This window comes from Dasypus novemcinctus, chromosome 6 (assembly GCF_030445035.2).
Source record: "Dasypus novemcinctus isolate mDasNov1 chromosome 6, mDasNov1.1.hap2, whole genome shotgun sequence".
NCBI lineage: Eukaryota > Metazoa > Chordata > Mammalia > Cingulata > Dasypodidae > Dasypus > Dasypus novemcinctus.
In genome coordinates, this window is record NC_080678.1 from 101,559,519 (window position 1) to 101,576,002 (window position 16,484).

Consider the following 16,484-nt stretch of genomic DNA (forward strand, 5'->3'; position numbering starts at 1 on the left):
GCCTCGGTTTCCCCCTGGAGCTGGTCAGGGGAGGACCGCCTCCTGCTGGGCGAGGAGAGGGAGGCGTCCTCAGCCTGCGAGCACCCTCTGGGTTCCACTTGCGTTCCCCGCAGGATTGACAGTAACAGGACCAGAGAGATGCCTGAGCCCAGCCTCTGCCTCCAGGCTCTGCTCCCAGGCCGGGGTGGGGAGAGCGGGTGGGGGGCGAGGGAGTGCCGGATACTCATCCGCCAGCACCCAGACCCTTGTGGTAACATGCTATTAAGGAAAAACGCAGCGATTTTGAGGGTCCTAGAGGCCCCCTGTGAGGGTCTGGGGGAAAGGGGCGCCTCGTTTAGCCCCCTCCCACCCCGCACAGATCCTGTGACCCCCCCCCCCCTTGCTGTTGTGAGCAGCCCCGCAGTGCTGCAGGTCACAAAGTGGCCACGTCAGCCTCATGGCCGTCGTAATAACCTGGCCCCGGGGCGGCGGAAGGGGGCGAGCAGGCAGTTGCGGCTGGTGACCAGAGCCAGCCGCTGTCTTGCTTGGCGCGCTCCGTGGGTGCGTGGCGAGGTCGTGCGTGTCTAGGCTAGAGGCGAGGGCCGGCGGCCGCTGAGCTCGCGCAGAGGCGGAGGTAGCGCCTGGAAGAGACTTTGGTGGATTTGCTGGGCCTGACTCCAGGCTTCCAGAGAGACCAGAAGGATGGGGAGCCGCGCTCCCCGGGCGCCCGGGCCAGCGCCCTTATGGCTGCTGCTGCTGCTCCTGCAGCTGCAGGTGTTGAGCGTGGGGGGCAGACCCCATCACGTTCGGAGCGGGAGGGGCGCGTGGCTCCAGAATTCAGGGGATTTGGGAACCTGCCAGCCCTCCTTGGATCTCTATTTCGTCCTGGACAAGTAAGTTGCTGGGGGCGCCTGGTGCACTGGGGGTGGGGGTGGGGGGCGGGGAGGGTTGTTGGAGCAGGTCCAGGCTCCACAGGGAGGTTCTGCCTGGGTCCAGGGCCTGGGGAGCCCCTGTTTTGTGGGCGCTGCGGGAGGCCCAGGGGTCAGTCGCAAGAGAGGTGGCACTGGGAATGCCTCGTTTCCCGAGGCAGAAGGATGCTCCAGGCTTTTGTGTCCAGATACTTTTCCTTTGGAGGTTTCTACTGAGAAATAGGCTAAGCTGCAAGGCAACCAAGTCATTCATCTGGGGTCCTGAATGGCAATTCGGGAAGCAGAGAGTCAGGGAGCACCCCAAGTAGTGTTGTGTTGTGGCATTTCCAAGCAGGAGATTTCAAAGAAAAAGACGAGCACAAAAGTTGACTGTGGTTGGAGGATGTTCGGGTTTATGTTAGGAGTTAGCTGAGTTCTTTCATTGCACTTTGCTTTTTGGAGTGGGGATGCCCCTGAGGTTTTGAGGAGCCTGTGCCTGAGGCTTTGCAGACTCCAGCGGTTTGTGACACCTGAGACCTGCCTAAGAGTCACCTCCCGCGTGGCCTCCTGACTCCATTTGAAATCTCTTGGCTGTCAAACTCTGTTTTCTTTTAGTTCTTTATAAGGAAGGGAACATAAGCCACCACAATGTTTCTGAAGCTTCTGTCCCTCCTTTTAAGTGGACTTCAAGTGGGCTGATCTTTAGTCTAGAAGACTTCTTTCTCTACAGGGTCCCAAAGGAGCAGGTTCGTGGCTTTCTTTGGGTATTTTAAGTGTCGCTGGTGCTTGGAAAATCTTTGCTTTGCTTCTTCTGGTGGCTTTGCTTCCTTCTTCACAGTCACTTTCAGGAGCAGCTGGCGGGTCTGCTTGTGGCCTTGGCCCCTGGGCAGTGGCTCAGGTGCCTCCTGGCCCCTGTGAGGTGGTCCTTCCAAAGAAGGAAAGGGAGGTGCAGGGTCAGCCTTGGAGAGATTGTCTTGCTTCTACCTTCAGCTCCTCCTGTTGGGTTGACAGTGAACTTTGCATTCATTGAAGAGTAATGGAAGTGCAACCAATGGTAATTCTGCTGGAGCACTTTACAGTTTCACTGTGGTTGTCTTCTTTCATCCTCCAAACAGCCCTGGAATGGACAGGGGCAAAGGGGGGTGTCCATCCAATTCTGGGTGGGAGGGGTGAGGCCCTAGGGGTGAGTGAGGGACCCAGGGTCAAGTGATGGAGGCAGATCTTGGAAGAGAATCCCTTCCTCTGCCCAGTGGGGGGACTTCTGACACACCCTGGACAGGTCTCGCCTGGTTGACGTCCCCTTGGAGAGTGGATCAGGGTTGGAGGACGGCTGGATCTGGAGGGGCTGACAGCCTCTCTAGTTTAGTCTTTCTGGAAAGGGCAGTGAGGCCAGAGGGCCCCCCACTGCTGGGCAGCCATCCTACTGCTCTCCCAGGCTCTGCTGTTTGGCCCAGCAGGGGCACAGCCCAGCCTGGGATGGAGGAGGAGCTCTGGCACCAGGGGTGTGTGAAATCACAATAACTGAGCACTTACTACATGCTAAGCAACATACTGGACACTTTAGTCCCTGACAACTGAGGGAGTGTGTTCAATTCCCCTCTTTTAGGATGATGCAACTGAGGCTTGGAGGGGCTAAGTGGGTTGGTCAAGGCCAGTTAAACCTAGTTTGCATTTATATTTCCCTACTGGCTAATGATGTAGAGGCTCTTTTCATATGCTTATTTTTCATTTGTGCATCTTCTTTGGTATGTTCAAGATTTTCCCTATTGTTTGACTGGTTTTTTATGCTTCTGTTGTTGCATTGTAAAAATTTCTGTACATTTTAGACATTAAACCCTTATTAGTCTATGATTTGCCACTATTCTCCCATTTTGTAAAATATTTTCAGTTTTTTTAATACTGCCTTAATGAATTAAAGTTTTAATTGTTCATGAAATGGAACTTACATATTGTTTCTTTTGTTGTTCATACTCTGGCATCATATCTATGGCTCCATAGCCAAATAGTGTATCATAAAGATTGCTTTCTTCAAAGAGCTTTGCATTTTTAGCCATTATAATTAGGACCTTCATCCAATTTGAGTCAATTTTTGTATATGATATGAGGTAGGAGTCTAGCCTCATTCCTTTGCAAGGGGATATCCAGGTTTTAATGATGTCATTTGTTAGAATCTAATCTTTCACATATGTGTGTTACTGACATTTTTGTACAAAATCAATTGTCCATATATGTTTGGGCTTATTTCTGTACTTTCAATTCTATTCCAATGGTCCAACTATGCATTATCTTTAGGCCACTTCCACACTGTTTTGATTACTGTAACTTTGTAGTGTATTTTGAAATTGGAAAATGGTACTCTTTCAACCTAATTCTTCTCTTTCAAAATTGTTTTGCTATCTGAGGCTCCTTGTGGTTCTATGTGAATTTGAGGATCAGCTTTTCCATTTCTGCAAAAATGGCTGCTGTAATTTGACAGTGATTGTGTTGGATCCATAGATCATATTGGGCAGAATTGACATTTTGGCAATATTAACTCTTTCAATCCATGGACATGGGCTTTGTCATGCCATACATTTATGCCTTCTTTGATATCTTTCAATGGTCTTTTGTAATTTTCACTATAAAAGTTTTTTACATCCTTGCTTAAATTTATTCCTAGATATATCATTCATTTATATGCTGTCATAACTGGAATTGTTTTCCTATTTTTGCGTTTAGATTGTGCATTGTTAGTATATAGAAGCATAACTGATTTTTAATGTGTTAAACTTGTACCCAGTTGCTTTGCTGAATTTGTTAATTCTAGTAGTTTTCTCATGGATTCCCTTGGCTTTTCTATTTAAAAGACAACATCATTTGCAAAATAGATCTACTTCTTGATTCCAATTTGGATACAGTTTATTTCTTCTTCCTTCTTAATTGTTCTGGCTAGCACTTCTAGTACAATATTGAATATTGAATAGCATGATTAAAATGGGCATCCTTATCTTGTTTCTGATCTTAAGGGGAAAGTTTTCAGTTTTCATCATTGAGCAAGATGTTATATGTGAGTTTTTCTTTTTTCTTTTTTGTCTTTATTTTCTTTAATGTTAAATTAACAAAATATGGGGCCCCATATACCCCCACCCCCTCACCCCACTCCTCCCCCCATAACAACAACCTCCTCCATCATCATGAGACATTCATTGCACTTGGTGAATACATCTCTGAACACCACTGCACCTCATGGTCAATGGTCCACACCATAGCCCACACTCTCCCACAGTCCACCCAGTGGGCCATGGGAGGACAAACAATGTCCGATAACTGTCCTTGCAGCACCACCCAGGACAACTCCAAGTACCAAAAACGCCCCCACATCACCTCTCTTTCTCCCATGCTCTACCCCCAGCAGCCACCATGGCCACTTTCTCCACACCAATGCCACATTTTCTTCAATTACTAATCACAATAGTTCATGAATAGAATATCAGTAATTCCACTCTAATCCATACTCTATCCCTCCATCCTGTGGACCTTAGAATGGTTGTTTCCACTCCACATCTGTATCTAGAGGGGGCTTAGATTCCACATGCATGCTGGATGCAATCCTCCTGCTTTCAGTTGTAGGCACTCTTGGCTCCCTGGTGTGGTGGTTGACCTTCTTCACCTCCTTGTTGGCTGAGTGGGGTAAGTCCAATAAACCAGAGTGTAGGAGTTGCAAGTCTGTTGAGGCTCAGGGCCTGGCTATCACATGGTCAGTCCAGAGATTCAGGTCCCCTGAATCCCCAGCACCAACTACATTTCCGGTAAAAGTAACAGGAGAGACTTGTGGGCAAAGATCACATCTGAGTCCAGCTCCATCACACGGAAACATAAACTCCAAAGTAGGGCCAACTGACATGGCACTGAACTCCATCTGCCATGACCATAGAACCTGTGGGTGTCTGTAGCCCTCAGAAGAACCAGTACCTGGGATTGTATCTACTTTATCTGTCTCTGGGACTCTGCTCAGGTGTGCATAAGGGCAACCCCTCTGATAACCTCCTGGCTCTTTTTGGAGACCCATAGCCATATAAACTCATTTGTCCTTTCCATTTCTCCCTTTTATTCAGGTCAAAAAGCATTTTTAACTCCTGGTACTATATGTAGACTGAGATATTCTGCTGGTCTGAGTTGACCCTTTTATTTAAGGTCATTTTTAAGTAATTGACCTTTATCATAAAGAAAAATTTCCCTTCTAATCCTAGAATTCTAAGTGTTTTTATCAAGAAAGGATGCTGGGTTTTTTTCCAAGTGTGTTTTCTGCATCCATTTAGATGATCATGTGTTTTTGTTTCCTTCATTCTATTCGTGGATTGATTTTCATATATTGAACCAGTCTTGAACCAAGTGGTATATATACACCACTTGGTCATGGGTACAATCTTTTGTCACATGCTGTTGGATTCAGTTTGCTAGCATTTTGTTTAGGTTTTTGGCATCAGTATTCACAAGGGAACTTGCTCTGTAAATTTCTTCCCTTATCAGCCTTTGGTATCCAGGTAATGCTGGCCTTATAGAATGAATTATAAAGTGTTCCTTCTTCTTGAATGCTTTGGAAGGATCAGAGAAGGATTGGTGTTATTTTGTACTTGAAATATTGGTAGAATTAACTATTGAAACCATCTATTCCTGGACTTTTGGTGGATGGTTCTGTTTATTCAGTGTCTTTATTTGTTATAGATTTGTAGAGATTTTCTCTTTCTTCTTGAGTCAGTTTAGGTAGTTGATGTGTTTTTAAGACTTTTTCTAATTGACCGTGGCCCTCTAATTTGTTGATATAAAATGTTTAGAGTATTCTTTTCTAATTCTTTTTATTTCTATAAAGTCAGTAAAGACAGCACTATTTTATTTTGATTTTAGTTATTTGTATATTTTTTCTTTGACACTGTAGCTAAAATACAGTCCATTTTGTCAAATTATCATAAACCCAAGTTTATTTGTGTTGATTGCCTCAAATGGTTTTCCATTCTCCATTTCATTAATCTCTGGTCTAATATAGAAATTATTTCCTTCCTTCTGCTAACACTGAATTTATTTTGCTCTCACCGGTTCATCAGGATGTGAAGTTAAGTTATTGATTTGAGATTTTTCTCTTCTTTTTCATATAGGAATTCATAGCTATAAATTTTCTTTTCAGCACTGCATTCATTCTATCCCATGAATTTTGGTATGTTGGCTTTAAAAATTCTTTCTAAGTATTTTATTTATTTTTTCTTCCTTTTTAATTTTTAAAAAATGTTACATTAAAGGAATATGAGGTCCCCATATATCCCCTACCCCCCTCACCCCACTCCTCCCACATCAACAATCTCTTTCATCATCGTGGCACATTCATTGCATTTGGTGAATACATTTTGGAGCACTGCTGCACCACATGGATAATGGTTTACACTCTAGTTTACACTCTCCCCCAGTCCACCCCGTGGGCCATGGCAGGACATACAATGTACAGCATCTGTCCCTGCAGTTCCACCCAGGACAACTCCAAGTCCTGAAAATGCCCCCGCATCAGATCTCTTCTTAATTTCCTCTGTGGTTTCTTCTTCAACCCACTGGTTTTGAAGAGTTTGTAGTTTAATTTCCACATATTTATAATTTTTCCAGTGATCCTTCTGTTATTGATTTCTAGCTTCATTCCATTGTGCTCCAAGAAGTTACTTTGCATGATTTCCATTTTTTAAAATTTACAAGTCTTATGCCCTAACATATGGTCTTCCTATGGAATGATCCATGTGCACTTGAAGGATGTATGTGTTCTGTGTCGTTGGGTAAATTGCCCTATATATGTCTCTTAATTCTAGGTGGTTTATGGTGCTATTTCAATTTTCTATTTCTATGCTGATTTTCTTTCTCAATGTTTCATCTACTATGGAAAATGGTGTGTTGAAACTATTATTATAGAACTGTCTATTTCTCCTTTGAGCTCTTTCTACTTTTTCTTCATGTATTTGGAGCCCTGTTGTTATGTGCATATATGTTTTATAATTGTTATATCTTCTTTTTTAGTTGACTCTTTTATCAATATATAATAACCATCTTTGTTTCTTGTAAGAGTGTTTGCTTACCATATATTTTTTCTGATATGAAAGATATCAGATATCCATCTTAGCTCTCTTTGGGTTATAATTTGCTTGGGGCATTCTTTTTCATTTTTTCACTTTCAACCTATTTGTGTCTTTGGAATGAAAATGAGTCTCTTTTAAGTGCATATAGTTGGATCATGCTTCTTTATTCTTTCTGCCAATCTCTACCTTTTTATTTGAGTGTTTAATTCATTTACAGTAATGTATTTATTTAAAAGGCAAGACTTCTAACATTTTGCTACTTGCTTTTTGTATGTCTCATACATTTTTTATCCCTCCTTTGCTCCATTATTATCTACCTTTTTTGCTAAGGTGATCCTTTATCATGACCCATTTTGAATCACTTCTCATTTCCATTTGTGTAGATATTTTGGACATTTTTGTGATTAACATATGGATCACATTTGACATAATAGATCTATTATAGTTTATTTTCAATAGTTTACACATAATCTTTTCCTATTTCTCTCCTTCCCTATGTTACTTTTATTGAAAGGTACTTCTTTCCATGTGTGCTCTATAATGTATCATTATGGTTGGTTTTATGCATTTGAACTTTAAGCCAGATAATAAATAAAAGATGGATTTACAAATGACACATACAGTAATACTGACATTGACATTTAGCCATATATGTACTTAAACCACAGGTCTTTATTTTTCAGACAGCTTGGAGTTGATGTCTAGTGTTCTTTCCTTTCAATGTGAAGGAGTTCCTTTAACATTTTTATAAGGCATGTCTATTTGTAATGAACTTCCTCAGTTTGTGTTTATTTGGAAATATTACAGTTTCTCCCTCATATTTGAGGAGCACTTTTATAGATATATTATTTTCCTTTGACAGTCATTTATTTCTTTCAACTCTTTAAATATTTCATGCCATTGCCTTCTGTCTTCCATATATTTGAATTAACAACCAAATGTTAATCTTACTAAGCATCCCTTTTACAAGATATATCACTTCTTTCCTGCTGTTTTCAAGATTCTCTTTTTATCTCTGGGCTTTGCCATTTCCAATAAAATGTGTCTTAATGTAGATCTCTTTGAATTTATCTTGCATGAAGTTGATTGAGCTTTTTGAATTAGTTTATTTCTATCTTTCATCATATTTGTGACATTTTTGGCAATTATCTGTTTTAGCATTCTTTCTGCCCCTTCTTCTCTTCTACCTCTGGGATTCCTATGACATATGAATTGGAACACTTGATTTGGTCCTACCATTTCCTTATACTCTCTTCACTTTTTCATTCTTTTTTCTTTCTGCTTCTCAACTTGCATAATTTCAATGGTCTTATCTTCTGGTTTGCTAATCCTTTCTTCTTGTTTCAGTCTGTTCATGCTATTGAATTTTCCTCATGTTAGAATAATTTTAGTTCAAGAATTTCTATTTGATTCCTCTTTATAATTTCTGTCTCATGATTGAAATAATAATTTTGTTAATAAATTGTTTTCCTGGTTTCCTTTAGTTCATTTGTCCTGTTAAGAGAGTTGATCTATGATCTTTGATTAGTAATCCAAGTGACTGGGCTTCCTCTGTTAAAAGATTCTTTTGAATTCATTTTTCCTGCAATTGAATCATACTTTCCTCTCTCCTTACATTTTTGTAATTTTTGGTTGAGAATTGGACATTTTGAGTTTTGAGTATTGTGGTCACTCTGCAGGCTAGCTATTGCCTTCCTCAGTTTGCCAGATCAAGTAAAAGACAAAAAAGTGAGGGGGTAGAATAATAAGGAAAAAAAACATACCCCCACCCCTTCCAAAAATGTCTGCCACCCCTTAATTCTCTAAGTAGATGCCAGTGGAAAGCTGGAAGCTATTGTTGCCAGGAAAGCCAAAATCAAGGGTTGTGTCTCTGCAGGTCCTTCATGACCCATCCACCAGAAAATACACACAAAAAGAGAAATGAAACTGTGTTAGTCAGGGTTCTCTAGAGAAACATAACCAATAATAGATATTGGTCAATAGTATGCGATTTTATAAGAATCTCTTACATCACCGTGGGGTTGCACACCTCCAGGTTCCACAGGCAGGCTGCAAAGCATGGCTCTGATGAACGTCCAATGGAGGTCCTTGATGAGTTTCTGAGAGATGTTGGCTGTCCAAAGACGAGCTGGGAAATTCTCTGAGTGCTGAATCACTTCCCCTTTTAAGGCATTCAACTGATTGGATAAAGCGTCACTCATTGCTGACAGAAATCTCCCTGACTGATGTAGATGTAATCAGCTATCTATGCAGTAAAGTCAGTGGTGACTAAAGTCCATAAATGCCCTTCTACTACAGTTAGCTCAGTGCTTGCTTGACCAAACAACTGGGTACGATTACCTGGCTGAGTTGACACATTAGCCTAACCATCATAGATACCTACCAAATATAAAGATGCTTGGATCTTTACCTCCAGCAGATGCTGTTTGAGGCCAGAACGCCCTAATGATGAGTGGGCCCAGACTGAACTTAGCATGTGTGCTGGTGTCTCAGGATTTCCCAAACTGACCTTGACCTCCAGCCAGACTCTTGGAGGCTGATGTTTCCTCTGCCCACAGTGACTACAGCCAGCTACTCTTAGAATCTATGACATGTTTCCACAGCTGTGCCACCTCCACTGCCAGCACTGCAGTACCTCATGGTTTCTAGTCTTCATTACAAAACTGAATTCTTGGCAGTCTTTCCTTTCATCCTGAACTCCCCATGGTTGTTCTGAATGTCTGATCTGGTTTTGGGGTTACCCCCTAGTTAATTACACTCTCTTTTTCTAGCTCATTTTTTTTTTTAGGTGGAGGGAAGATTCTTTAATACTTCCTATTTTACCATTTTGCTCCTAATAGCTCTCATTTGGCTTCTTAAAAGAGGGGAGGAAGCACAGGTACCTCTAGGTATCCTTGGAGAGCAGGGGAGGGGGTGAGCAACTCAAGTTGCCTATGGTCCAGATCAGACCCTAGGATTAATGATGCTCTACATGGTCCCTTCCTCACACTCAGTCTATTTATTTGCTAGTCCACGATGCTACTGGATTATGAAAATGGAGTGTATGCTGAGCTTGCCAAAGAAATCGCCCTTGTATACACATTGCATATCCTCAAGCTGGCATGTGGCCAGAGGTGGGTGTGGAAGTCTTATCAGGACCACAGTGGACTTCTTAACCCCAGGGAACTAATGTGCCCTATTTCCTGAGCCTGGCGCGTATTCATGTGGGAGTTGGAGAAGATGATGGTGAGGATATAGGTTGGTGGAGAATATGGTAACTGGCCACATTCCAAACCCATATTGAAACCAGAGGCCATGAAATTTTTGACAGTTTGAGTGAGGAAGGTGAGTTGTGGCCTGGACTTGGGTAAGTGTAAGGAGGAAGTTAACTCCCCTGACTGAGTGTCTGACAACACTGTGGGTAAATGGCATTTCCCTTATTTTTTAGAGAATGAGAGGAGGAGGCTCATGGACTGAAAGTGGTCTGTTGACACTTCTAGAAGGAAGACATGGAGACAGAATAGAAACTCTGGAGTGTGCAACTCCAGGACCCAGTCCTAAACCAATGGCTGAGGTCCCTGGGAGTTGCTGATGTGGTCTTGGAGGCAAAAATAATCTTTTAGGGAAGTGGCTGTGGCTCAGTCAGTTGGGCTCCCATTTACCATATGGTGGTAGGCTTGTGAAGACAGGCTCGCCTGCATGCCGTGGAGAGCCAACCCAGCAAGGGGATGCAACTAAAAGGGAGACAAGTAAAATCTTAGAGGAGTGTGCAGCAAATGGACACAGAGAGCAGACAACACAAGCAAACCACAAAGGGGGGGGCAATAAATAAAAATAAATATACAGACACACAGAAGAAAGCACAGTGAATGAACACAGAGAGCAGACAACAAGCAAGCTGCAAGGAGTGGGAGGAATTTAAAAAAAAATCTGTTAGCCATGTGGAGGCTCTCTGGTTATCATTGCCATTCAGGGACACCCAGAATTTGGGGACCAGGAGTTTACACTTGATGGACTTGGAAAATGTGGGTAAGCCCCTACTGTGTGCCCACTTCCTTGACCAGGGCACCTCTGACTTCTAGGGAAGAGACTCCATACTGAGGGTGAAGCCTGTGCAGAGGTCCAGAGAAAGCAGATGTCAGGTGGTCTAGGCAGGCCTGGAGCTCAAGGAAGTGGGGGGAGAAAGGAAGAGGGAGAGGAGAGGACAGGCCAGATGGCGGGGACCTGGGGCCATGAATAAGGTTTGCTCTTCATCTCAAGGGCATTTGGGGGTCATTGAAAGGAGGCCTTCATCAGAGGTGTGATGGGTCAGACTTGTGTTTTCAAAAGAGCCTTTGCGGGAAACGGACTTTGGCCCAGTGGTTAGGGCGTCCGTCTACCATATGGGAGGTCCGCGGTTCAAACCCCGGGCCTCCTTGACCCATGTGGAGCTGGCCATGTGCAGTGCTGATGCGCACAGGGAGTGCCGTGCCACGCAAGGGTGTCCCCCGCGTGGGGGAACCCCACGCGCAAGGAGTGCGCCCGTGAGGAAAGCCGACCAGCGTGAAAAGAAAGTGCAGCCTGCCCAGGAATGGCGCTGCCCACACTTCCCATGCAGCTGACGACAACAGAAGCAGACAAAGAAACAAGACGCAGCAAACAGACACCAAGAACAGACAACCAGGGGAGGGGGGGGGGGAATTAAATAAATAAATAAATCTTTAAAAAAAAAAAAAGAGCCTTTGGCATCTGTGGAGAGAATGGATATGAAGGAGGAAGGACGGAATCAAGGACCGAAGTGCAAAGGAGAAGAGTTAGCCCAGACTTCTGCTTCCATGGCTCTGCCTCTGCAGTCATTTTTTCTTGATTTTGTCCCATCTCTGACCCTCTGTGCCAAGGCTGGCAGTGCCTGTACTCAAAAAGTTCTCAAAATTCTTGTCAGTTTTGCATGCAGTTCAAGAGTGCCCATGCTACCAGACAAAAGGATTTCCCACATATCCTTCCTGGATAAATGCATTTTCAAGCCTGACTTCCTCTGAGGGGGCTGGTTGGATCCATGAGTCATACACCTAATCTTTGCAAATTTCAGTTCAACCAAAGCCTCCTGTGGGACCGTGTTCTTGGGAGCTGCCTTTCTCATATCTCGGGGAGGGCCCTAATAGAGCTGTTTCCATGCCTAATCAGAATATGTTGTCTTGATCTGCTGAGAACTTTCCAAAGCATCAATAGCTCGTTCCTTTTAGACCTGTTTTCCCTCCCTCAATTTGCTAAAAATAGCAAGGAGATACCAGGCAGCATTTTCCACACTTACCTTGGAAATTTCCTAGCTAAACATCCAAGAGCTCACTTACAAGTGTTGTCTTCCATCCAGCTTAGGTACACAATTTCACCAAGTTCATTGCTACATAATAAGGATTGCCTTTCTTCCAGTTTCCAAGAACACATTCATCATTTCCTCCTAAGGCCTCACCAGAAGCACTTTTGATGTCCATATTTCTATGAACATGATGTTCATTGCAATACAAGTGTTCTCTAAGTTGATAGAAACTTTCTATACACCTTTCAATTATTTCTGAACCCTCGCCAGAAACGCTTGCCAATTTCTTTTTTTTATTAGAAAAGTTGTAGACTTACAGAAAAATCATGCAAGAAAAAGAATTCAAATATACCACCCTATTATTAATACCTTACATTAGTGTTTTACATTTGTTACAATTCATGAAAGGACATTTTTATAATTGTATTATTAACTGTAGTCCATAATTTACAATGGTTCTCTGCCTGAGTTGTACAATCCTAAGTTTTCTTTAAAAATTTTAATCTAGTAACACATATACAACCTGACATTTCCCCTTTAACCACATTCACAATGTAATTCAGGGCTATGAATCAGTGTTGCTAATTACATTCACAATGCAGTGCAACCATCACCACCCTTCATTACCAAAACTTTAGGCTCAAACCAAATAGATACTGTATACAATTTACTTTTAATATACACTTTTCTTTTTTTTGTTTAATTCTTTTTTTTTCCAAATTCTACTCAATGTATTCATTTTTTAAAAAGATATTACATTAAAAAATATGAGGTCCCCATTTGCCCCCACTGCCCCCACCCCACCACTCGACCCCCAATAACACTCTCCCCCATAATCATGTCACATCCATTGCATCTGGTGAGTACATCTCCGGGCATCGCAGCACCCCATGTCCCGTGTTCCACACCATAGCCCACACTTTCCCTCGTTCCATCCAGTCGGCCATGGGAGGACATACAACATCCGGCAATTGTCCCTGGGGCACCACCCAGGACAACTCCAAGTCCCAAGAATGCATCCACATCTCTTCTCTTCCTCCCCTTCCTCACACCCAGCAGCCACCATGACCACTTTTTCCACATCAATGCCACATTTTCTCGATTATTAACCACAATAGTTCATGAATAGACTATCATTAAGTCCACTCTGATCCTTACTGTATTCCTCCTTCCTGTGGACCTTGGCATGGTTGTGTCCATTCCACATCTATGTCAGTTGTAGGTACTCTAGGCTCCGTGGTGTGGTGGTTGACATTCTTCAACTCCATGTTAGCTGAGTGGAGTAAGTCCAATAAATCAGAGTGTAGGAGCTGACGTCTGTTGAGGTCTGTGCCTGGCTATCATGTTGTCAATCCAGAGATTCAAATCCCCTAGATATATCTTAAACCCCAGTACCAACTACAATTCCAGTAAAGTAGCATGAAAGTCTTGTGAAAAGAGATCCCATCTGAGTCCAGCTCCATCACGCAGAAACACCAGCTCCACGGAAGGGTCAACTGGCATGGCAGTGAAACCCATCTGCCATGACCATAGAACCTGTGGGTCTCTTTAGCCCTCAAAAGGACCAATACCTGGGGTTGTATCGACTTTATCTGTCTTTGAGGCTCTGCTCAGGTGTGCATAAGGGCAATCCTTCTGACAAGCTCCAGACTCTTTTTTAGAGACTCATAGCCATATAAACTCACTTGTCCTTTCCATTTCCCCCTTAATTTAGGTGAAACAGCATTTTAAACTCCTGTTATTATATGTAGACAGGGATATTCTGCTGGTCCACATTGAACCTTTAATTCAAGGTCATTTTCTAGTTGTATCATCAACTGGTACTTGGTAGTGATCCCTCGGTGCCAGGGAGGCTCATCCCCAGGTGTCATGTCCCATGCTGGGGGGAATGCATTGCATTTACATGCTGAGTTTGGCTTCAAGACTGGCCACATTTGAGTAACATGAAGGCTGTCAGGAGGAAACTCCTAGGCACAGTGCTGCTCTAGGCCTTGTTCTTATTTCAGGCATATAGGCTCACAAGCATAGTCATTAGTATCAGGGGCTCACTGTTGGACCCTCATTCCTTCCTGGTCCTTACTGTTGCACATGGGGGACTGCTGCTGCTCCCCTAGGGACCACGAAAGAGCCCCCCCAGCCAGTAACCCAGTATCCCCCAGGTGTTGTTTTTAATTGTTTCTACTATGAGTATATCCAAACATTACCATGCACCCTGGACATATGCCATGTATAACTCCCTGTCAGCCATATATCGCCTGTCAATAACATCCCATACCAGTATTCCTTCACTGCCATTGTTGAACCACTCTGTGATCCAAAACTTCCTGAAAAGTGAAGCCCAATATAATGTCAGGTTCCCTTTATAGTAAAATGGAATATAGCGATGAGTTTAAAGGTTAGATATAGAATACGTATTGATTTGGAAAAATTCTACATCCTATCTTTTTCTTTTCTTTTTTCCTAATTATTGAGCTTCTCTTCACAAGAGCCTTAGATCACAGTAATTCATATATACAATATACAGTACTCCCACACATCCACCATAAAACCCTTTCCCTTCCACAGTGATAATCTTATAACATTCATATCATATTTACTTAAACTGATGTACAGACTCTGAGACAATAGCTTTCAAACAAGGTGACATCTGTGCTTACATTGTGGTCCATGCTTTAGGATATACAGTTTTCTAAATTTTTAGTTATCCTATGTTTTACATTATGGTTTATATTATTAGTCTGTCGTCCCCTATACATTTTTGGTGTAATATTACATGTTTTATATCCATCCCTGTGTACTCTCATGAAATTCCTCTCTTACCCTCACATTTACCTTGGTTCCATCCATTCAACATCGATTTTCCCCTCCCCTTGGGGCCCACAGCGACAGCCAATCTCCATTTCCCGAGGAGCCACGTCCAGAGATACTTGCAACAGTGTTCAGGGCCTGACTTTCTCAACTGCCCTAATGCCCTGGGAGCCACCCTTTCTCTCGAGAGATACAGTTCCCTCTATTTGATGGCATTGGTCCTCCTCAGGATGTGGGTCCACCCCCACTCTCACTACTTGGGTCTCTACCCAATGGTACAACCCACCCTGGCAAAATGAGCATTCAGACATTCCCCAGGAGTCCGTCCTGTGTCAGACCATCCCCTCCGAGCATCCTAAACAGGTAACCCTCCTAATTATATTTTGATATGGTTTTCTAAGCATTTTACTCTCAACCAACACCTGACACTCTCCTAGGTTCGTATGTTGCCCCTCCCTTCCCCCAATTTTTTGGGCAATATTACCCGTCTGCCCATCCCCAGCCCCCATCAAACCTGCAAAGCCCCACCCAAAGGCAACCCCTTGCCCCCATTTTATCTCTTCTTTGTGCTCATACTTACTGCCAGCTCATCATAGATTCCACCCCTGCAGACGTCGGCTCACATCCTTCCTCCACCCCCTGACTTCTTGTAAGCCTATCTTCCAGTCTCTAGCTCTCTGAGGCAGGTTGCTTATTTCATATCATTGAGGTCATGTAGTATTTGTCCTTCAATGCCTGGGTTGCTTCACTCAACATAAGGTTCTCAAGATTCATCCATGTTATCACGTGTGTTTGTAGTGTATTTGTTCTTACAGCCGCGTAGTATTCCATTGTGTGTATATACCACATTTTATTGATCCACTCATCTGTTGATGGGCATTTGGGTTGATTCCAACTTTTGGCGATAGTGAACAATGCTACTATGAACATTGGTGTGCATATATTGGTTTATGTCCTTGTTTTCAGTTCTGCTGGGTATATACCCAGCAGTGGTATTGCTGGGTCCTATGGCAAATCTATGGTTAGTTTTTTGAGAAACCACCAGACTGTCCTCCAGAATGGTTGTATCCTTCTGCATTCCCACCAGCAGTGGATGAGTGTTCCCATTTCTTCACATCCTCTTCAGCATTTGTATTCTTCTGTTTTTTTTTTCATAGCTGCCAATCTTATGGGAGTAAGATGGTATCTCATTGTAGTTTTGATTTGCATTTCCCTGATAGCTAGAGATTTGGAACATTTTTTCATGTGCTTTTTAGCCATTTGTATTTCTTCTTTGGAGAAGTGTCTGTTTAAATCTTTTTCCCATTTTTTAAATGGGTTGTTTATCTTTTTGTTTAAAAGATATATGATTTCTTTATATATGCAAGTTATAAGTCTCTTATCAGATATATGGTTGCCAAATATTTTCTCCCATTGTGTGGGTTC

At 42.9% G+C, this 16,484-nt stretch overlaps 1 protein-coding gene across 1 annotated transcript in view; it reads left to right on the plus strand.

Annotated features, from left to right (window-relative positions):
* The first annotated feature begins 586 nt into the window (after nt 1-586).
* Nucleotides 587-16,484, plus strand: part of LOC131278902 (anthrax toxin receptor-like) — a 45,918-nt gene continuing 30,020 nt past the window's right edge. Inside the window, exon 1 of the mRNA XM_058299542.1 lies at nt 587-872. Coding sequence (XP_058155525.1) covers nt 682-872 — 191 coding nt within the window. The 5' untranslated portion in view covers nt 587-681. The remainder of the gene's footprint in view (nt 873-16,484) is intronic.